This window comes from Chaetura pelagica, unplaced genomic scaffold (assembly GCF_000747805.2).
Source record: "Chaetura pelagica isolate M959 unplaced genomic scaffold, ChaPel_1.0 scaffold184, whole genome shotgun sequence".
Taxonomy (NCBI): Eukaryota; Metazoa; Chordata; class Aves; order Apodiformes; family Apodidae; genus Chaetura; species Chaetura pelagica.
The window spans coordinates 862,826-885,308 of NW_009953184.1; the positions used below are offsets into that span (position 1 = coordinate 862,826).

General features: G+C 42.1%; 1 protein-coding gene across 1 annotated transcript in view; it reads right to left on the reverse strand.

Moving 5' to 3' along the window:
* GARS (glycyl-tRNA synthetase) overlaps positions 1-21,358 on the reverse strand; it is a 25,701-nt gene extending 4,343 nt beyond the window's left edge. Inside the window, exons 1-14 of the mRNA XM_009997338.1 lie at positions 21,332-21,358; positions 19,769-19,870; positions 16,822-16,924; positions 15,597-15,738; positions 14,494-14,582; positions 13,081-13,157; positions 11,260-11,405; positions 10,055-10,204; positions 8,657-8,819; positions 7,491-7,655; positions 4,927-5,034; positions 4,258-4,403; positions 2,349-2,434; positions 55-164 (exon numbers count right to left, since the gene is read on the reverse strand). Coding sequence (XP_009995640.1) covers positions 55-164; positions 2,349-2,434; positions 4,258-4,403; positions 4,927-5,034; positions 7,491-7,655; positions 8,657-8,819; positions 10,055-10,204; positions 11,260-11,405; positions 13,081-13,157; positions 14,494-14,582; positions 15,597-15,738; positions 16,822-16,924; positions 19,769-19,870; positions 21,332-21,358 — 1,614 coding nt within the window. The remainder of the gene's footprint in view (positions 1-54; positions 165-2,348; positions 2,435-4,257; positions 4,404-4,926; positions 5,035-7,490; positions 7,656-8,656; positions 8,820-10,054; positions 10,205-11,259; positions 11,406-13,080; positions 13,158-14,493; positions 14,583-15,596; positions 15,739-16,821; positions 16,925-19,768; positions 19,871-21,331) is intronic.
* Positions 21,359-22,483: the final 1,125 nt, after the last annotated feature.

The window sequence follows — 22,483 nt, forward strand, 5'->3', positions numbered from 1 at the left end:
AGACAAATGCTTGCAGCTGCTTTTAAGCTGAGGCCCAGGCACAGGAAAGCTCACCGTTCTCTGTTCATCTCCTTCCCGGATGTGGAACGTGTGTTCAAACACTGTGTACATGATCCTCCCAATGCCAAATGAGGGCTCAATTACATTTGGGATGATTTCTTCCACTGGAACACAAAAGAAGCCACATCATCATTAGAAAGAACTTAAAACATACAAAAAACAACCAAAACATGTTTACTGAAGCTGCCTCCCTGTTCAGAAGTCCTGCAACTGAGCACGTGGAAATAAAAGGTTAGAAGTTTCTACTCAAAATACAAATACCTGAAGTAGAGATTTGGACTTGGCCCATATACAATATTTGGGCTATAAATAACAAGGCCCCTTCTACAGCACAGCACAACTTGCATCCACACAGATAAACCCTCTTCCAGTCCACAGCAGTGAAGTCTCATCCAAACTCTGCACTGGAAACAGTGCCTGCTCTGCGTCAAGCCACGAAGTATGTCCAGGCATTGTCTGGGAAGGTGCTGTTTGGCATAGACCAAAACTGTGCCAGGGAACATGCAGCAACTAAACAGCCTGCAACATTGGCAGGGTAATGCTCAACCCCTGGCCTGCTTTGGTTTAATGTACTGACAGAGCTTCAGTATCCACCAGTCTGAGCAGAGAAGCATGGAGCTCCAGATACAACTCAAAACTCCAGCAAGGTCCTTCTGTACTCTCAGGTTGCTCAGCTCCTTGCTTCCATGCTGCTCCCCTCCCTCTCCTCCATCCCCCTGCAAAGTATCACAGGAGTGGGAAATAACAAGGCTCAACTAGTTTGTGTTTACAAAATTTCTCAGATGTGATGTGCTAGGTTATTTTGTACCCATCACTCCCTCCAGTCCTTGCTGTATGTCTATCAAAAGAGGCTTTTCCTCCTCCTCCTTTCTGTGCACGGAAGGAGCTCAGTGGACAGCTGCCCTGCTCAGACAGTGAAGCTTTTCAGAAAAAGCCTAGATAGCAACTGGAAAAGAAACAACAATTATAAGTATCAGCTGCTTTTGAAAATAAAGGGTAGAATCCAGCTTTCCAGCACTGCACTTGGACTTGCCTCTCACTCTGTGTGCCTAGAGACCCAAACCTCCTCAATTAAGCACCTAACCCAGGATGGGATTTTAACTTCCAAAAGGATGGTTTTGTTTTATATGTGCATTGACCAACCAGTTTTTAAGATACAAGAGAGGGACACCATAAGCTTTGTCTCCTTGCTTGCAGACAGCAACCAAACTGCTGAATTTACATAAAGGAAAACCAGCACCTGTGGTTCTACTTGCTGGCCCCCAGAAATGCTGCCACCATGAACAGTTACAACTCTTGATTCCTTCTTTGAAGTCAAAGCAAAACCTGGCACAGCTGCAGCACATGCTGCCTGAAAGACACCTGGACATCTCAAGAGGCTCAGCAGCCGCAAAAACAAATACATTCTCCATATGCTACAAGTTGCTCTACTCCTTCCTTGAAGCATTCATCATGTTCCCAACCTGTGGCAGGATGATTCACTAGTTACAGGATGAACTGGAAAATATTCTACCTCAGTCTTCTGCTCTATCAAAGACTTAAGGTTTTTTGGGAACAACAGAGCTTACAGAGCTGGCTGGAAAGACAAGACTGCTTTGAGGAACTGGATCCATGAATTTTTGAAAGTTACCTGCAAGCCTCATTTCCCATATGAGGCCAAACCTCTGTAGAGATGCCCTTGCTGACCAAAGCTGATGTGACTGACTACCAGAGGAACTGACTGGACTTACCAGCTTAGAGCCTGGTCAACACAGCATCCTGGTGAGCTGGCAGATGCCCAGTGACTGACTGCAGGCAGTGGGGTGGTAACAGGAGCTCTGAGCACATAGATCTGCCCACAGCCTGATAAACAAAATTCCACAACCCATCTGCTGCACTGCAATGGACTTGAAGATTAAAGCTCCCAAAGCTGGGGCACCTTCCCCAGCTCCTCCATCGGTACAGCAGCTGGTTTTTAGCACCATGTAGGTTCTTATATATCCTGTAATACACAACTGAAGCAGCATGAACATCATATGCCACTCAAAGTCTATTACAGGGGTTATTTAACAGACCAGGGGAGAAGGAGGCAGACAGGCTTGCATCAGTGGTCACCAAAATCCCACTGCTCTGTGAAAGAAAGGTTTCCAACTCTTCTAACCTGTCAGATTTCCAAGTAAATAACATTTAGCATCCTTCCCATGCTGCTGTATAATACTAACAGCTCAACACAACAAATAAAGTTCACATTCAGAGTGTACCCTGATCTGCCTCTAATTTTTTATGATCAAACAAAGACACCAGTTTACCATGTAATGTTTTCTGAAATCTCTTCACAGTAACCATGTCCTTCGTTAATATAAAAGTTTTCCCTTCAGTTTCAACAGTGAATTCCCTGTAAAGGAAAAAGAAGTCACTTAAAAGCTACAGAAATAAATAAACAAGCTGTATTTCCTTCATTGCATTGATTGGTTGACTTTAACTGTGAGATGATAAATTGCAGGGCAAATTCCAGAGATCAAGGAAAGATTGGGCACACTTATTAAGACATTTATGTTAATAATAAAATTACTACATCTTCATAATCACGGTGAACTCAGTTGTGGTTAGCAGCCTGAAGCAAACTCAGTCAGGAAAATGGAAGAATCTAGGATGAAGCATATCACTGAAGGGAAATGGGGAGGCACACAAACCAGGCATGTGTTGCAGACTGTGCATCTTGTGGAGTGCATGGACTTCCCGAGAAAACAGCTGTGCCAGAAGGTACTCTGCATTTTCACAGATACCAAAAGGGAGGATACAGCACAGTTGTTTTATTGCTTGTTCCTAAAGTTCCTGATATGATGGTTTTGTCACTATTTTCACTTGCTCCCTGCTAACTTGCAACTCACACACACTCCTTGCTGAGGAGAACTTAGGCTGTATTGACCTTTCACCCTGATAGGAAGCAAATGTCTTTACTCTTCTGTGCCCTAACAGAAGATGGCTGCTGTAAACCTGAGGGCTTCACACCAGGGACTCACACAAACGTGGTGATGTGACAGGCAGGTCTAACACACTGACCCTGTCAGCAGGTACTCACCCTCCTTGCTGAGGTGTTCAGATCACCACAATACAAAACCCCAACATGTTTAAGAGAAGTGTGTGCTAATCACCTGCATTTGGACCCAGTATCAAATGGGCTGATTTTTATGAAGAGTTTGCTCTGAATGCAGCTACAAGTGGATGCTGAGTTTAAACACAGCCAGGATTTGCAGTCCACTACCAATTCAAATGCAAGATATTGCTTATAATCCATCTACTGAGTCATTTCAGTGGGATTCTGGAAAAAGTAAGTTCACTTCCTTCTGATTTTGATGTGTATACACATCACCATTTTCTGCAATAGTTTCTCTCCCCATTTTGAGTGCTACTGGTTTTTTTCTACACTTACACATTCACAAAAACATAGAAGAAATAAATCTTAGCTCAGGGAATAAAAAAACAACAAAACCAAAAAGATGTAAATGTTACCATTCTGGAATGCATTCATTGGCCTTAGACCATTTCAAGCAGGAAATAAAGATTTTTATTATTGCCCAAATAGCTTTCTCATAACAAATACAGCTGCTTCAGGCACATCTGCCAACTGTAGAGATCACTTGCATTTTCAGTTCCTGCTCATGTTAGGAACACAGGCAGCCAGGTTGAGGAAAAACATACAATCTGCTGCCCCAGTAAGTCAAAGGCTGTAATAGTACCTAAAGAATATCACTAAACATTGGAGGATACTCACACAGGTTACTTCTCATTTAACGACTTTGTTCCATCACTCACAGAATTATTTGATTAATTTTAAAAACTGAGTTCATCCCCATCTGCCAGCCCTGGTCACTGGTCAACTCTGATACCAGAGTAGGGAAGTTGGTAAACATGTCCCATTCCTCTGAGGTCCTTCTCTTATGGGATGATCCTATTAATGCCAGAAGCTCATTCCCACACACATATAAACATATGCTTCAATACCATGGTTACACATTTATGTGCATATACCAAGAGGTATGTTGATGGATCACCAGCAATGACTTGGCAGAAGGGACAGAACTAAAACACTTCAGATGATCCACTCAGCCTACTCCTGAGGAAGCTGGTTTGAGGTGGCTCAAATTAACCCAGCAGCACTTTGGGAACCCTCATCAGAGGTGTCAGAGAAAGGTACCACACACACAGTCAGCTCACCCTTTCTCGTTGAGCAGCTGCTCCATCTCAGTGATGTAGCACTCATCACACGTGGAAAGGTATTCCATCACCACCTTTGCATCCTTCTTATAAGCTTTGCCAATGGCTCCCTTATTTGCCTCAAACTGAACAATGTTGACTGTTCTGTACAAGGCAGTTAAGGAGTCTGAGATGACAGAAAGCAGGGCCTGGTTCTTTTCCTATGTCAAAGCTAACTGCTGCACAACATAAAGAAAACTCCTCTGCTACTGGATTAAGGAACCTCCCTCCAAGAGGAAAAGAATGACTAAAAATACTCAAGAGCAGAAGGCCACTTTTTTAAAGAATACAACTCTTTTACAAGCACAGCTAGCAGCATCATCATGGACTGACATGAAGTAACCTGGGACAATAACCCCACATTCACGTTTAAGCCATACTCCAGTTAAAACAGAAAAGCCAGAAAAAGAAAAAGAACAAGCACAATCATAAACTCCCCCTTTGCCCACCTGAGTAAAGTTACCCACATGCTCAGTTTTTAAAGGTTACTTCCCAAGGTCATGCTGGCCTGCAATTCTAGGTTTCCCTGTTAAATTTCCAGATGTTAACTTAAAATAGAGCTGCACAGCTCTCCAAGACTGCCAAATCACCTTTAATTTCAAGAGAATTTGGTTTATTCTGAAAGGATATAGGTTCTTTGAGAGGCTTCTCAGCTATAAGAGGAACTTTGGTGGCACGGGCATGGCAGGAGAGGTCGTAGCAGGAACGATCTGCACAGCCAACGATCTCAATCCAACCCTGAAAAAACAAAAGTAGAAGCTTTCACCAGCTCACTTTTTTGTCCACTTAACCATCAAATATGTTTATTCACTCCTTAAGCCCTCCCTGCTCCCATGACTGTTTTTTTCTACATAATTAGCTCTGTCACAATAAGCAGCCCTCATTCACTAGTTGCTCCTTCATTTGAATGATTCCATTTGTTTCCAGAGGAAATGATCAGTTATCTAACCAGTGCCTGGGTTCAGGGCCAGGTTTTCCACATGGCTTGGCAGAACACAGCCCTATGCCAACAGCTTGGGGCTGGTGTCAGAGCACACAGGCCTATCACTCACATACTAAAGGCACATGAAAACATCATGCCTTCAGGGCTTTACCACTCTGCAAATATGGGACAGACAGCAGGAAACCAGGCATTCTAAAATGCACAAAAGCCTGCCTCACAAGCTAGAAAGACAGATCATGTGCAAGGGAAGCATTTCTTTCAACATTTCAGCATGTATGGCCAGGAGGAATCTCCAAACACCACCCACAGAATTGGTGAGGCCTTCCAACACTTGCAGCAAATACAGCCACCACCTGGATTTTCTAAAAAACAAGCCCCTACCCCAAAAAAAAAAAAAGGCACATCAGCTCCTTTCTGTCACATCAGCATGGACATACAGGCAGCCAGAAGCTTTACCAGTCTGCAGTAATATAGCAGGATGCCAGGTATGTGAACAGAAGAAAGCCCTGTGCTGGAAAAAACATGATGTTCCACAGCACCTTGGAGAATCTTTATACAAATTAAACATTAGGGTACCACAGTTGTTTCTCAGAAGATTTATGTGATAGCTTATAGAATGGATTTAAAACCATTAAGTGCAGTTAATGTCATACTACTGAGTGCTGCAAGTTGGCACAAACAGTTTTGGTCAGAATTAAATGATAAACCACAGCTAAGTCCAGCTCATAAGTGAAGACTGCTGTCTTCACCTCAGGGTTAGGCTGTTGGACATGCTGCTCTGTGAGTGTTGACCTGATCCCTGATAAAGCTTTATTAACATTATTTACACAGTGTGAGCCACACATGTCCAGCCAGTCAGCCAAACTGCAGGAATGTATTTCATTTTTTCCTTATCTTAAGCTTGGTGGAATTGGACTGTCTGCTATTGTTCTAACTAGCTGTAATGAAACATCACTAGTGATGAGCCTGTTCCAGCTCCTTGAAGAAAAATAAAAGAAAAAAGAGGAAAACAAAAACCCCACACAGACACAAAAACAACTACACACAACCTCCTCATCAGCCCTAGGTTGTAGTAGGTTCTCCCTGCCCATAAATAAGGCTGAACCATCTGAAGCCTTGACCCATTCCCCGTGTGGACACCTTTGGGCTGAGCATGCGACCAGTTTGGCTATCAAACTGGTCAGGACTCTGCATGGGGTCTGTCTACCCATATAAAAGCCACTGCAATGTCACAGGCTAAACACATCATCCTCAGCAAAATCCCTTCCATCTTCAGATCCTTTATTTGAACTAGACCACATGTAGTTCTCTAGATATTTTCAGGAATCTGCACATACCCCTGGAAAGACTCACCAGGAAGAACAACCATGTGCTTCACTACATATGAGGAAAAAAGAATGAAATAACTATTTTTTAAACTCAGATTTAACCTAAGAAGTAAATTCTATATCCTTAAAAGAGGGAAATGACTTCATAATCATTATAGTCTAATTATTATACCTTCTAATACATTTCTTTTGAAACTATCATTCCAACTGATACACTTGGCTGAGACTTACTGAACAGGCTGAAAGCTCTCCAAGAAAATCTAAAATGAGTCTAAAAGCCTTGCCCTTAACTATCTACTGCTGGTTTACCTGAAAGAAAAAAAAGACATTTTTCAAAATCCAGTCAAAGTAAGAGAAAAATAAAGCACCCAACAAGGCCCGAACTGAAAAGCTCTTACTGATTGAGCAGGAAGATAAAAAAATCCTTGGGAATTTTTCTCCCAGCACCAGTTGTCTGAACTGGCAGGAGTGAACTCTTTTCTCACAGCTTGGAAGTGTGAAAGGAAGAACAAGCACTCTAGCAGGAAGCAAACTGCCCTGGAATAACACTCCAGCAAAATAAATCCCTCCCCACTGCTGTTACAGGGGTTATAGTCTTTGGAAATTGCTGGGACCTTTCCTTCAATTCCAGATAAAATTCAGCCAGCGCAATGTCCACAGGCAACTTCAGGCTCCACCAAAGGAGAGTGAAGCATGAACCTACTAACAAACGTAACTAGTTCATAAACTGTGTGCAAATCCATGGCAGGCAGCTGCTCTATCCCCTTTGCATTCCTGGATTTCCCCTAAAATGTGTTCATTCCAAGATGGGGCTGGACAGAAACATCAGATCAACAGCCCTACTTCTAAAAACCCAGAAATAAAACACAGCCCCTTCTTGCAGAGCTGACAGGGAGTGCCACTTGTTCCACTTTTCCACTCACATAGGATGTTTTGGACTCTGCATCCCAGCAGTCACAGGCATAGTGAGCCATCTCATTCTCCATGTGCTGTCGGAAGCGCAGCTTCTCCGGGGACACACCGACCTTTGTAAGGAAGAGGTAGATTCTGCCAATGAAGTAACCGAGAACGGAGTTATTGATCACACCCTGGGAAGGCAAAAAGCAGAAAAGGAAAAAAAAACAAACACCACAGACATTAATTCCTAAAGAAAAAGACTCATGATCTGTTGTACTTCTGCAGACAACCTGACACGTTACAGACAGAACTTCTTGCAGCAGCTGCCTTTGATGAAGTGCTATGGCTCCCTTGAAGCTGTTAGATCATTTCAAGTGCACCTAGTGCCACTTGCAGTACCTCCAGCTGAACAAAATGGGAAGTTATTACTCCTCTAGGATGCGTCACCAACTGTCCCTGAAGATCAGCTACTTGAAAATACCCTGCTGCATCCATCAGTGCAGTCACTGGCATTACTACAGTGTATGGGAACTGCAGTCATGGTTCAGCACCCCACAACAGCTGTACCCTACAGTTCACAGCTGCAATACAACATTGGGCTGGTCTTCTTTTTTGGTTTTGGTGGCTTTGGAAGTGTGGGGTGGAGGGGGTTATTAAAACTACTCATTCATAATTTGCATGTATTAAGAATCAGGTCATGAAACCACAACATGCAAGCCATGTACTGCTGGGAGTACAGGCAGAGGGAACAAACCTCCAGCAGCTGAGCATTAGACTCCCAGTCTCTGCTGAGCTTTGGGCAGACATTAGTATTCCTTACTGTTGCTCTCCCACTAGCTAAGTGTGAAGCTTAATCTTTAACCACTCTCCCAGCACCACCTGCAGCCTTGGTTTTCTGATAACAAGGTCCAGGCTTGGATCTCAGTCACACTGTAACACAGAACCACCAAGGCTGGAAAAGACCTTTCAGTTCATCAAGTCCAGCCTATGACCTAACACCACCACACTGGCTAGACCACAGCACTAAGTGCCACATGCTGCCTTTCCTTGATGACAGGAAGACTCACTGAAGATAACAGACTCTTAAATCTGGCAGCACACCCCAGCTGGCACCTGCACAGCAGTCTGTCATTTAGCCTGGAGGGCAATATTCAAAAAAAGGAGCTCTCTGTGCTTGCAAGAGGAACGTTACCTGCTGGACAGCATCTCCCAGCCGCATGACGTGGGCGGACTGCCCGCTGACCTGGGCCTTGGAAGAGTAGAGAAGGATGTTGAGATCTGCCACATTTTGAAATTTGGGGTGATTTTTCTCACTAGGATCCACAAAGTGCTCAATTTCTGCCATGGTGAATTCCCTAACGGAAACACAAACAACCATGTGTATTAAATATTCTGTGTGTTAGCCACAGCCCCTCATAAGAAATGATTCTGCTTTAGCCTCTCAAAAGCAAGTCAACAGTTTAAAAACATGTGCAAACCCAGAGCCAAGACACTGCACAGATGGGAACATGAATCAGTCTCAACACTTCATTTAGTTTCATCTTCAAATTGCTAATAAATACTTTCTACAAATCCATCTAGAGATCTCCAGGCCATAGGCATCACCACTGTGCTGCAAAGCAGAGAACACCACCTTTGGAAAGACTCCCACAAGTTCTCTGGAGTTCTTCCAGGATGTGGTGATGCCCATATCAGAAGTCTACATTTCCTACAGGGTCAGTAAAGACTAATCCACTGATTAATTCAGTAGCCTTAACTCATGTTTGAGGTTCCCACAATAGCCAGGTCAGGTGGTAATTTCTTGAAGATAATGACACTGCTACATCCAGCAATGGTGCACATTCTGTTTTAAGAACTTGTCTTAAATACATCCATAGTCATACATTGATTCTGAGCCTTCTTGCTTAAAATCACTTTACATCAAATTAGCTTATTATCAAAAACCTTTAAAAAAGCTTCAGGTAATCATTAACCTGAAATCACAGGCATCAGGATGTAATTTGCTGATAGTACAGTAACAGTTTCTAATAAATGTGCCACAAGTGTGTATTATCTATTTGACTGAAAATGCATTTTCAAAGAGAAAAGTTCTCCTTTCCAGACGTGCAAGAGAGAACAGGAGGACGGGGAAAATTCCAAAGAATTCCCTTAGTTCTAACAATGCCACTGCCTCTCAGAATAATTTACTGCACCATATTATTAATTACCAAGTTTACAACCCATACTGCCTTCACACTGATTGTGCATGGGAACTGTTGCTCCTGCTTAGATGAAGACTTCAGAACAGTTCAGTTAGGATACAGATATGATTCACTGAGATTATTATGGAAGCCAAATTTTGTTAGTAAAACTGAGTTTAATTGAAGTGTTTCTATTACAACAGCTATTTTGGAGATCCTGCTTCTCACAAGCCAAGCACAGACTGAATTCTGTAGTTAAAAACTTAACTAAACCAATCTGGACTCACAAGGCACATTATGAATATATCAGAAAGCACAGATGCAGAGCAATCATGTACAAACACTGGAACTTGAGGAAGGTGCTACCTGCTCCCAGGTGCCCTTCTGATGAAAGAGGAAATTGGCAGTACCTCACTCTGATAAGGCCGGAGCGGGGTGAGATTTCATTCCTGAAGGAATTTCCAATCTGGGCAGCAGCAAAAGGCAGTTTGCCTTGGTTGAACTCCAGAAGACGTTTGAAGTTGAGGAATATTCCCTGGGCAGTTTCTGGCCTTAGATAGCTAAAAGGAGACAGGGAAAAGGAAAAATCAGGAAGATTCAAAAAAAACCACACCAAACCACAATGAAAATCCCAGTTACTACAGAACTTGAAGGTAGTTGTTCTTCTATTGAGTCTTTTGACTCCAGACACCAAACAATGAAGCAATAGACTGAGGGGGGAAAAAAACTAAACAAACATCAGCTGCTCAAAGAGTAAAGTGTATGGCTTGGCTGGTTTTGAGATGCAAGCATGGAATGGAAAAAGATGTTTGAATGAAATAGTGGCCAGCTACACCACAGAGGTCAGAGGGAATGTGCCCCCCTTGCCTTTCCTGTCCAGGCCTGAGCTGTACCAGGCTACTTACAAGATCAGATTTTGTGGACAGACCACAGCTGTACCTCTGCTGTTACACAAACTGTGAACTAGCTTTAATACAAGGCTCCTACAACCCTTACAGTGATCTGAGACCCCAACAGAGGATACCACTACACAGACTATTTCATGGACAACACTTATGACATGGACCTCCAATCCCATCCCAGAGTATATGCCAGTATCATCTTCTTCACTTCTCGGTGAGGGGGGTGTTATTTTTAGTTTCAGAGACCCCAACTCCAGCCAACAGCCTCTACATTATTGTAACTCATTATTATAACTCAAGCCAATAGCCTCTGAACTACCTGCAAACACCTAGTAAATGATGCCACCACTGGATCAGCCTGCTAAGTAACTCCAGCCTGAAACAGGTACCCTGAAGCAGGTTCTCTGTTGCCCTGAAGTTGCTGACAACTGGGGATCCAGCATTAACTGGCTTTATGGAAATAACTCCAACCAGTAAAGGCATTGCTGGGATCTACCTAGTCTGGCTGCTTCAAGTATTTTTATGATTGTGCAACAGATTCTTGTTTCTCCAACCTTTCACAAAGAGTACAAGGACTGCCAACCTGCCAGAAGAAACTGGGACTGAAAGGCAAGGGAAGACTACTCAAAAAGAAATTGCACATTTCAACCCTGTTGAGACTTCATTTTCATTCCATGAAGGGAGAGTACGAGCAGAATGAGATTAGCACCTACCCAGGCATGTTTCCTCCAGGCCCAATGGAGGTCTTGAACATCAAATTGAAAGAAACAGGAGGGGAGAGGTCATTCCCAGTGATAGGTGACTTCACGTTGTAGTTCACAAAGAGATCTGCAAGTTCTTGCTGGCCATAATTGTCCAACTAATATCAAAACAAAGGAGAATTATTTAAATTATTAGACAAGAGGAATTATGTCCTCTTCATCTTTTAGGGAGTATGACCCACAGCTAAACCTGCCCAAAATATTTCCTTTTAATTTAAATGTTCAAGCAAGCTAAAGTTTGGCCCAATGACAGAACAGACTGCACATCTGCAAACCCATTTAAGTAATATAGGTCCACAACTCAGTCATAGCACAGAAAGCCTGAAGGCTAGATAAGAATGGAAGCACTGAGCACATGAGTGGGTGTAAAGCAGAAGAAAAGTCACTGGGATTGTATCACCACCCACCAGTACCTTCTCTTGAACAGTTTCAGCTAAAACATGAGGAATATGTTGGGAAGAGGAAAAAAATACAGCAATGAGAGCAAGCTAAAATTTCTGCAGGGCTTTGTCTGCATTAATTTCTCTTCCTTCTGCTACATGAAACACAATATTCAAGCTATGCAGCAGATGTTGTCTTTTAGAGTTGTTCTGTATTTTAGTTAAACAGAGTAAATGTGCAGCACAGGGCTCCTTACTGAAAGATTTTCTGAAAACAATTTGGTGATGATTGGATATTTTCACAAGTGGGATAATGTCAGCCCCTTGCAGGAGCCACCTTCCCCTTTCTCTGGAAGAGAGGAATCAAGCAGTAATAGAACCACAGATCTAACTACAACCTAACAGCATAGGAGCTGAGATTTCTAGTGTTGTTTTGTGCATTTATGTACTATTATTTTGCCTATGTACATTTAAATGTAGTTTCTAGACTTAAGCACCATAAAGGATCTATACAGTACAGCAATGATTTAGCACTACAGTTTAAAATCAAATGAGCTGCTTCTACCATTGATTGTCATGATCCTTCACATAACAGAAAAAAAATAAAGAGAAGATAAAAATAGCTTATTAAAAGAGGGATTCCCTTAAAGAAGCATCAAAGTTTAGCATTGTTCTGAAAGCCTAATGACAGCAGCTCATGATGCAATACACTGGAAAAAAATGTTATTCTTTCTGGAAGAAAATGTACATTTATCCATGATTCTGGAAGTCATCAGAAAAGAAAACAAACAAACATTAAAAACAAAGTAAGAAAAAATATAAAGGCTGCTCAGGAACATCTGGAGCACCAACTATTCTCACTGTAAACAAAGGGAAAACCTGCATAGGATGCTAGAGACAGGAACAAATCTCAAGAGCTTCTAAGCTGAGACAACTTTAAAACATGCCAGTTCAGTGTTAACTCAGAAAAACCCTGACAAAAACTTCTCATCTGTCTCTGTCCCTTTGAGTCCCAATCCTGCAGTGAGGCAGTGACAAAGGTAAAGGGGGACTCAGTAGAAAGAGGCTTTTTGCCAGGGTGTGAAGTGCAACAGAGCAGACCAGCTTCAAGGCCAGAGCTTCAACATTACCAACCAACATTCAAGACTAATATAACAGCAATAACTCTCAAAAAGAGAAGAAGGCAAATGTGATTAACCAGCAAGTTTACAGGATTTGTTAACCAGTAAGTTTTCAGTATTTAGAAGCCTGTACAGCCCATGAGTACCTCTGAGGTAAAGACTTCTGAGCATCTTTACAGATACAGAAGGGACACTGCCTCTGGACTCAGCATGGGGCACTTCCCCTGTGACACACAACCCTAAAGCATTCACCTCCCCATGCAGGCACTGACCTGTGTCAGAACATTTTCCATTTCTGCTTTTTTCTCTGCTGTGCACTTCTTGTCAGACATAAGCTTTTGCAGGTGAGCTGTAAGCAAGAAAAATAGGTAATGAGTTTATACTGTGACCCCATCACTAATTCCAATCTAAAGCCAGACAAATCAGAAACATCCTCCAGCATCAGCCTAAGGGTAAGTCCACACCTTGCTAGTGTCTCTCAGGGTAATTCCACCCACATCATCAGGGCAATACTGAGGGGTGCACCAGTTTGTGTGCACCAGGGAAAGCAACAGGTCCTTATCTACTTCCTTGCCAACACTCATTCCTCTAAACCCATGCAATAGCTTTGTAGATCCTATCTTCTTTCTATACAGACTGGAAACTAAAAGCAAAATCAGATCCCAAGCCAGTGAGGCTGATTTTATCCAAATGCACTCAGAGGCACATACTGATCCAGTACAGCTGGATCACACTGCACTCCCCTCTAAAGCACAGCATCCTCCAAGAGAGACAGGGTGGTACCAAGGCTTCCCATTCTCATTTGGAAAAAAACATCTGACTTTTTTGTGACAGTAAACAGCAGGAAGAGTGGCTGCTCACAAGTGATAAGCTGCAGAAGGGACAGGGACACTCTTGTTTATGATGGTGTTCAGTGGGCAAAGGTTAGATGGGATTCTCTGAGGCTTTTTTTAATAAAACAAAAAATTCTCAATATTATGAGAACAGCTTTACTACCAATCTAGATCATGCTACATACTTAACTTCAAAGGAAAAGGCTAGAAACTAGAGAGCACAACTCATTTAACCTAGACTGGAACAATCCTTCCTTTCACAATGGAGCTGTATATGAAAAAGTTTTCAAATAGGTTTCTTATTTCTAAGATTCCTTCATCGGAAATTTGTTTTGTTTTATTAAACAAATTTTAATCAATAACCACAGAGAAGTGTGAGGAGCCTGCAAACCTAAGAAATGCTTGAAGTCTGGCATTCCCAAAGGCCAGCTGATTTCTAAGGTATGGAACAGTCAGCAGCTTAACCTTTGTGTAAGGAAAGCATGCTCTGTCCCCTTGCATCATTACTACATAATTTCCAAGTTCTGAATAAAAAGCAACTGAAACTCAAGAAAACTAAGATCAGAAGTAGAGGAGAGGAACCTTTTTATACAGGGACTCCTCAGCTTAGACAACACAGTAACCTTTTATGGCCTGTTGGCACAGGATTTTATAAAAATGAACCAAATGACATCTTTACTAGAGATCCTGTCCCTCCTTTAAAACACTAACACAACATTTGAGTGGGATCTTTAGTATGGTGGGATTAAAGAAATACAAGCACAGATATTAAATACTGGCCTTCCTCTTTGTCCATGTCTGTACCACTGCAAGAAATCCCCATGCCCACCTAGCTCTGGAAGAAAACCAAACCTTTTAAGAGATGATCTGCACGAAAACATTCCCCATTTTTCACATCTTTCACCATGAAGTCAGCAAACTTGTCTACATGGCCAGAAGTCCTAGAAAAGATGATACAAAAAAAAGGAAGATGAAAGCTGTCACTGGACAGCCCTGGATCCTTTGTGATCCCAGTGGACAGACCATTACTGAAGAGTAGTCCTTCAGGCTATGCACTCTAACTTTGCAGGCTCTCTCTCTCTTCAGATTATAGATTTATATTAAGCAGCACCATCCCATAGAAAACCTGACCTGTGAGAAAGCAGCAATATGTCTAAATCTTAAAAATGTGTCACTGAGATGACACTTGGTGCCTTTAGGAACTGCATTGTGACTGAAGCAAGACAGATGTAGTTGTGAGGTGCAACCAGGAGCTCAAGTGGACAGATCCCACTATTTTACACCAGTGATCCATGAAAGCTTCTGCCCGTTACGCCGTGACCCACACAAGAAATGCAGTTGGCTCAGCTCAGACCCCTATTTCAAAGGCTCCTGCCATACAGAGCAAACCTGTGGGCAGTCTTAGTGGTGAAAGGGTCCACAGTCTGAACTATGCTCTCACCCTGGAAGATGGTCCCTCTACCTGCTCTGTGGATAAAAAGAGGGCTTCAGTCCACCAGGGCTACAGGAAAGAAGCATTATTTGCATCTGGAGGTCAATTAACATATCGCATACTGCCAGTCCTCCATAGAGAAGGAAGGATGGTCAAGCAACCTGGCCACTGTCCTGAACTGTAACTCAGGTGTCCCAGACTTAGGCAAGTCATTAATAGTTTTTCTTGTCTTCTTTATCTTTTATAAAACAGGATAATGACAATTTCCTACCCAATGGGAATGCAAGGAGACGTCAAGACATTAAGACTCTCAGGCATGAGTCCCACTGCTCCCCCTGATTTATGGAACAACAGCCTCTCACACTGACCTGTGTACTGATATCTAATTATTTTGCACTGCAACAAGGTATGAAATTGGGTGACCCACTCTCAAGATCCCTGTAGATAATTTTATAGAAGATTGTAAAAGGCAACTATGACCAGAAATTACTTGCTGCAGAAGAAAAAAAGGACCTGTATTTACCTCAGAACTGGCTCTGGTGTGAGCATGGTACAATCAATCTCCAGGATTTGCTCTTCCTGAATAAAGTGCTGTCTCCATGCCTGGATGATGTTGTTCTTCAAAGCACACCCAACAGGCCCAAAGTCATACAGACCACTGACACCTGCAAAGGGAAAAAGGTCCAAGTAGTAAGTGCAAGATTGTATAAATCTGCATTGTTTGCAGGAAAGGTAATTTCTTCTCACTGTTTCCATCAGTTGGTTTAAGACTGAGATAATTTTCTGAGTATGAAGCATCATCACCTCCGTGTCAAACTCACTGCATAGATTTTTCTACATAAAGATTAATAACATAAAGGCTGAAAGTAAACTCTAGGAGTCACCTAAACAGGCACTGTCCTACACGAACCAGTCCAGTTGTAGTGTGCACTGGGGCATCAGGTAGTGGCAGAAGCCGTAACTGACAAAATACCTGCTATCAACAACTGTAAAAGCCACACTCTCTCCATCAATGGATTATACTTTGAGTTTTGTGGGAACAATCTACTTGAAGGAGGAATCTGAATACAGAGAAGTGATCATGCATATGCCAAAGCAGTATGTTGAGTCAGCAATAAATCATGCCTGTCAATCACTAGTTTAAGCACAAAGATGAAAAAAAAAAAACCAAACAAAAAAAAACAACAAGAAAAAGCCAATAAAAAAATCCAGAGTATTTATTTTAGTATCTTATCTTATGATATGTAAACATATGGGCACTGTGCTGCCCTCCCTGCCCCAAACTATTTCAAATCAAGCCACATTTGTTCAACAAAGTTCATTGACAAAGTTCATTAAGGCAAGGGGTTCTAAAGTTCAAAGGACTTTTGAGCATTATCTTGCCAAGGAAAGCTCAGAGAGATGTATTTGTTACCAGGAAATAAGCTGATCACTCCCTTGCACACCAAAACATCCTACCACTCTGCAAATAAATAATCTTCTACAATGTAATGCTCAGAACTTGCATCCTGAAGTCCACTCATCTATCTTCAGGAAGCAAAAGAAAAATTTTGAGCCTCCTTCCCCAAAGAAGGGGAAAAATTTTGAAAGACTTACAGACTCAAGCAGGACAGTTTCAAGCTAACTGTAAAAAGAATTATTTTATGTTGCATTAATATAACATTGCAAGAGTCCAGCATTTCACACAGCTAGAAAGGCCAGAACATTAGCCTAAAGAGATTAACATGTAGATTTCTTCAAATCCATACCTCCATAAATTGAAAAGGCTTGATCATAGAAGAACCTCCTTTTCAGGGTGTCTTCCATTTTAACTCTGTCCACAATGTCATCTTTGGGCTGCAAGGCCAGTTCCTGTAGTTCAAGCAAAGCAAAAACAGTTAATAGATCTTGTTTCTGGCAGGACAAAACCTCTCCATTCACCCCTGTGAGTCAAAAGTCTGTGAAGACCATTTTGAAGCAAGAATATCCTGCCAACATGCTCATTTTCCAAAATGGAATGGCCACACTGAGATTCAAGTGCTCCATTATGAACACAATTTTCAGAATACAGCATTTCAGACACTTAAGGTGGACTCATCTGCACTAGTTTTCAGACAACTAAGTCTGGGGTGGTTATCCTCAGGTTTCTTTACAATCAGTGGAGAGAAATGGCAATTTCTAAAGCAATTCTTCTGGCCTATTTCCTTCTTCCAATCATATGAAGTGCCAAAAGTGAGTAGCTGAGACTACAAACATCTAACTCTTGGTCTATACAAAGCTTTCAATAAAGTATTCCTCACAAAAAAAGAATTTTGACTATGAAGACTATGAGCACCATCACCCCTGTGCTCTGCCAAAGGTGTGGATTTAGTTATCTGCACAAAGAATATCCATTTCCAAAATGTAGGCTTTCAAATAAGGCCTCCTGCATCCAGAAAATTTAGTTACAGAGTGCCTAAATGCCCTGACTAGATTCTGTGACAATGTTTTGCAGCAACCTATTTTATTTGAAAACCCATGATTTTAGCCAACAACTCCATTAGTGAAGGGGACAGACATGAAAGATTTTCTTCAAGACATTTTTATAATTAATGCAGAGTTATGGCAAGAAGTTCAAGAAATTAATTCATATCCTCCTAAATTACTAACACTATCATTTTGAGCAGCCCTTTGGTAACAGGAAGTATTGTATGAACACAGATTTCCAACTTTTCTTTTTTTAGCATCTATAGAGACAAATAAATGGGGTTTAATTTTACAAGCTCTGTACCTCTCCTGCTCCCATGAGTTAGCATAAGCCAAGGAGCAACAATGAGACACAAAGACCCAAAGACAAACACAGATCACACGAGAGCAAGAGCCAGAACACTGCTCTCTTTTAAAGCTCAGAAATTGAATCCATCTGGCATGCTCTGCCTAAAAACACGTCTCACAATGACCAGGACTTCTTAAGAGAAAGGATGTTTTTTGCCCAGAGAGGGACAGAAGGGGTGCAAGTAACCCAGCCCAGTTCTGAAGTGGCAGGGAGCACAGGCCAGCAGCACAGGAGTGCCTGCAGCAGGTACAGAATTCTGTAGAGCCCCTCTTCTACTGCCTAAAGAGAATAGTAAATGAACTGGTGCAGAAGTCACAGAAACAGTCTCTTCTATCTGGCACACACTCATAGATATAAATACACTCATAAAGAGAAGGTAGAAAAGCACCTGTGTTAGCCTTTGAGGGGAAGAAAGACCCTGTATAGGAGCAGAATCATGTACTGACTTAGGATATAGTTTGAGGACATTAAGGAATTGAAACACTCACCTGCTCTGCCCTGTTCAAACCTTCCAATTCAGAGTCACCCTGCTGTCTTTAAGTAGGAACCACAGGGTTTGACAACTGTACCAGCAGCTGCTAAAGCTGACCAACAATTCACACTGGTGCCTTCTGCAAAAGTTGCAAGCAACCCTGCTGCACTGCTGGCAACACTGTCACCAGAGAAAGACTGTATTGCAGCCCTGCATTCACAAGGACAGATGCTGCATTTTTCAAGGTCATTCTTCCACTGACAGGGATACACAATCATTGTGTAACTGGGAAGCACATCTCTGCATCCTACAGCATTCCTCCAACAGCAAGGTGGGCTCACAGGGACACCAACACTCCTAACCTGCCTTGCTAAGTCTCTCTACATCAAACTCCTCTGGGCTGGGAAACAGGATTGGGAAAACCTTTAAAAATGATTTACTCAAGGACAACCTAACTATGAAGCCAGGTTTCACACACTGGTTGCAAAGAACAGTTCTATGCTGAATAATAAGTAAAAATAACATATTTTTACTTGGGTTAAATGTATGCAAACAGGCAGCCAGAACTGAGCAGCTAACTGTTGGTGTTGCATGACTCTGCACAACAAACAGGGTCAGCTGGTTTCAGTGCAGGTATGCTCACCTTCTCACAGGAAGTTAGCTGCAAGAAGTGGTGCTTTTATGTATTTATTCATTTATTTTTAAGAGTGCTACCAAAGCACAACTACAATTGTTTTTACAGGAAAACAAATTTGAAAGAAACTTGCAGTTTCCTGAGTGAATGCACACCTGAGTGATTTTATACTTCAGGAGTTTCTTTTTGTTGTTTCAGTCTGAGAGTAGAGAGGACAGGGAAGCTTCCAGGATAAGGAAGTGTATTTTTACTTGCTTATTGATCTAGACACAAAACCAACTTGAGTTCCACCACTTCATTCAGAGAAAGACTTTTCAGAGCACAATCAGGTTTAGAAAAGGGGCACAGTTTCAACACATTCCACTCTTTACGGCTGTGAAAAACCACAGGCTGCTTGAAACATGTCAAAAAACTTTGTTTAAACAGTAGCAAAGAAAATGATTCTGAAGAAACATGTTCTATGTCAGCCTGGGAATTCAAATGCTACACCAAGAATCAGAAAGTTAAACTTACTACAGTGAATAGCAGGTCCTCTCACTGCACACAGAAAATATCTCTACAGTAAATAAAGATGAGTGACACACAGACTGAATTCCAGCTTTAACTACCAACTAGTATTAGTGTAACAGATAAAGAATGAAACTGCCAATAGTTGGAAACGTGCAATCACTTTGAAGTGACTTGAACAGTCTAGGCTGCTATGACTGCTTAGCCCAAATCAATATTGTAAAAAAACAGAGATTTCAAAGCTTCTCAGACAAAACCATGGAACTCAAGCTTAATTTCCAGACTCACCTTTGCTTCCAGGACCCTCTTCCGAGCCTTGAGCTCTGCTACAGCCTTCTCTATATCCACCTGAGGAGCTTTCTCTTCCTTCAGCTGTCTTACCAGTTCTCCCTAGAAGGAGACAAAGCACAAGATACAGATTCTGTCTTTGAATGCCACAGACAAGAACTCTCCTTCCTTCAGCTCCCCTGGCAATCCCAAAGGAGGGGTTTTGTCCTGCCTCCCTGTTCTCCACACAGGTCTCAAGAGGCTGCTTCAATTGGTAGAAGTGAGAAATGTGTTGAGATTTAGCAGATCTGGACATCATTAGAGAAATTCAACCCCCTCACACTACTGTTAAACCCCAGACCTGTTATTACATCTCAGTATGCAAACACTCTCCTGTGTATATGTATGTACCACCTCACAGCAGATTTCTACAAATCTTAGTCTTCAGTCTTTGAGGATGCAGAGTGGATTCTCAGATGGTTAATACAGGTGTTGTGCTCTCTTACTAATAAGGCTTCACTTCCTTCTATCCCTTCCCTTTTCTTCAAAATTTATAATTCTAGACTTCTTTTCCCCTATCATATCTGTTCAAATCTGGCCAGTCAGTACACAACTTTTTAAAAGGTCTCACAGAAGACAGACATTTTTAGCCCAATGTCTAAGCAAAGAAGGCATTATCTGTAAAAACTGTTACTGCTTTTAAAAACTTATCCAGTAACTTTGGGAAAGGACAGAGAGAAAAAAATATTTTAAAATAAAAAAAACCCAAAACCTTAAAGCCTAAATATTTCAGAGCAGCAAAACCTTGCAGTGGGTTTAGACCAAGGTCTGACCTGAGTCACACCACCATCACCTTGTTAAAGCTCCACAAGGGTGTCTTTGCCCTTTGGGTTTGATTCTCCCCTTTCATCCCAGGGAAGGGCTCAACCCCTAAATACCTAACAGCCTCCTTTCCTGAACATGAGCCTCAGCAGTCATGCCCAGCTTCCTCCTGGAGATAAATTAATTAAAAATCTTGCTTTCAGTCCACCCTTCTTCAGCCAAAACCAAAGCCTATCTTGAATGACAGAGAAGACAAAGGAGCTGACCCAGAAGAAAACAGCACAAATATGTCAATGCCTTCTCAAGTGGGACGTTCTAAGAATGGGATGCTCCAAGGTCAGCATTTTTCCTTGGATCTTGCACTTCTCCATTAAACAGAAAGAAAACACACACACACACACAAAAACCAACAAAGAAAAAAAAATCCAAAGAGATGACAGCATTTCCACAATACCAGCTTTTTCATAAATTCTGAGCTTTTCTGACATTAATATTACGGGCAACTGGGACACTAAAAAGAAGAGAACACACAGATTGCCATTCGATAATGAGATTAGAAAAGCTAAAAATAATTCAAAGACTAGGGGGTTCAAAGGCTAATTTTATTAATAAAAGCAGGAAGACTCAAAAGATTGCATTAAAAACTAAACAAACAAAATAAAGAAAAATAAGAACACTGCCAGGCTCACTAACCCTGGTGACTACAAGAAAAGGACAGATCTTTTCTTTCCTTCATGTGGTATCAAAATATGAAAGTTTCACTCTAGGGCTGAGGACTTCAACTGCCATTCCCGGATAACGTGGCAGAGGGAGGGATCTGATCTTTCTTTTTTTTTTTTCCCCCTTTTAAAGTAGTAAGTCCAAATAATTGCTTTTGTTGTGCTTAGGGGGTCGGCAACAGAAAAGCATCAAGGCAGCAGCAAAGCAGCTATTGCTGACTCAACAGAGCTACCACCCTGCTCGTTGCTGAGCATCTAAAAGCAGCACACAGCAGTTCTTTGTCCTGATCTGTAAGTGAGTGCTCAGACATACGCGAGGAGGAAAACAAAAAACAAAAACAACTGGACCAAATAATTAGGTTTGCTGACAGGACTCAATCTAATTAAAGCTGCGATCCTGAGCCCAACCCGGAGGAGGAGGACTGCACAGCAGCACTCGATGTGGCAAATTGTGCTGCAGCTTTGTCCCACGGACCGGTAAAGCAGAGAGGGATCCACCCCTGGATCCCGGCAGCTTATTGCATCAGGCAGGCAGTGCTGCAGGAGGAGAGGCTGCTCACTTTCCTCTCCATAGGCTGGCTCCCTTAGGTTTAATTAAACCGCTCCTCCGTGAGCTGACAGACAGGTTCCCCTGCATCCTAAGGTATCAACTACCCCAACCTTCATCCCTCCTCCCTTTTCTCTTGTGCAAACACCTCAATGAGTTACGGACAATATCCACAGTCCCAGCTGTACAAATTTACCTACAAATCTTTCCCTGGCACCCCACACTGCTGTTTCAACCCCACGGGCAGCCCGGAAGAAGGGATGCACTGATACTTCAAGGACAAATGTCAGTACCCAAGACACGGGATTTTTAAACACATAAATTGGCCAGTTCTAGATATCATTTTATTTACAAGAAGCTCTCTTGCCAAGGCATTATGCTGTCCAGTGATTCATAATAAATCATAATAAAAACTCACTGAACCGCCGGGATAATTAGAGGGCCATAAATCCACTCATTTAATGGGAAAAAACAAGCACAAATCTACAAAAACATGGGACCCACACGTAGCTCTGTGTGCGGCTCAGCAGAAGAATATGAATTTAGCCACCTGAAGGAGGCATGTGGGGAACCCACAGGCATAGATCTTGCTGCTAAAGCCAGGAGGAAGGGGAAACTCCATGTGCTGCAAGCAGGCTCCACTGCCAT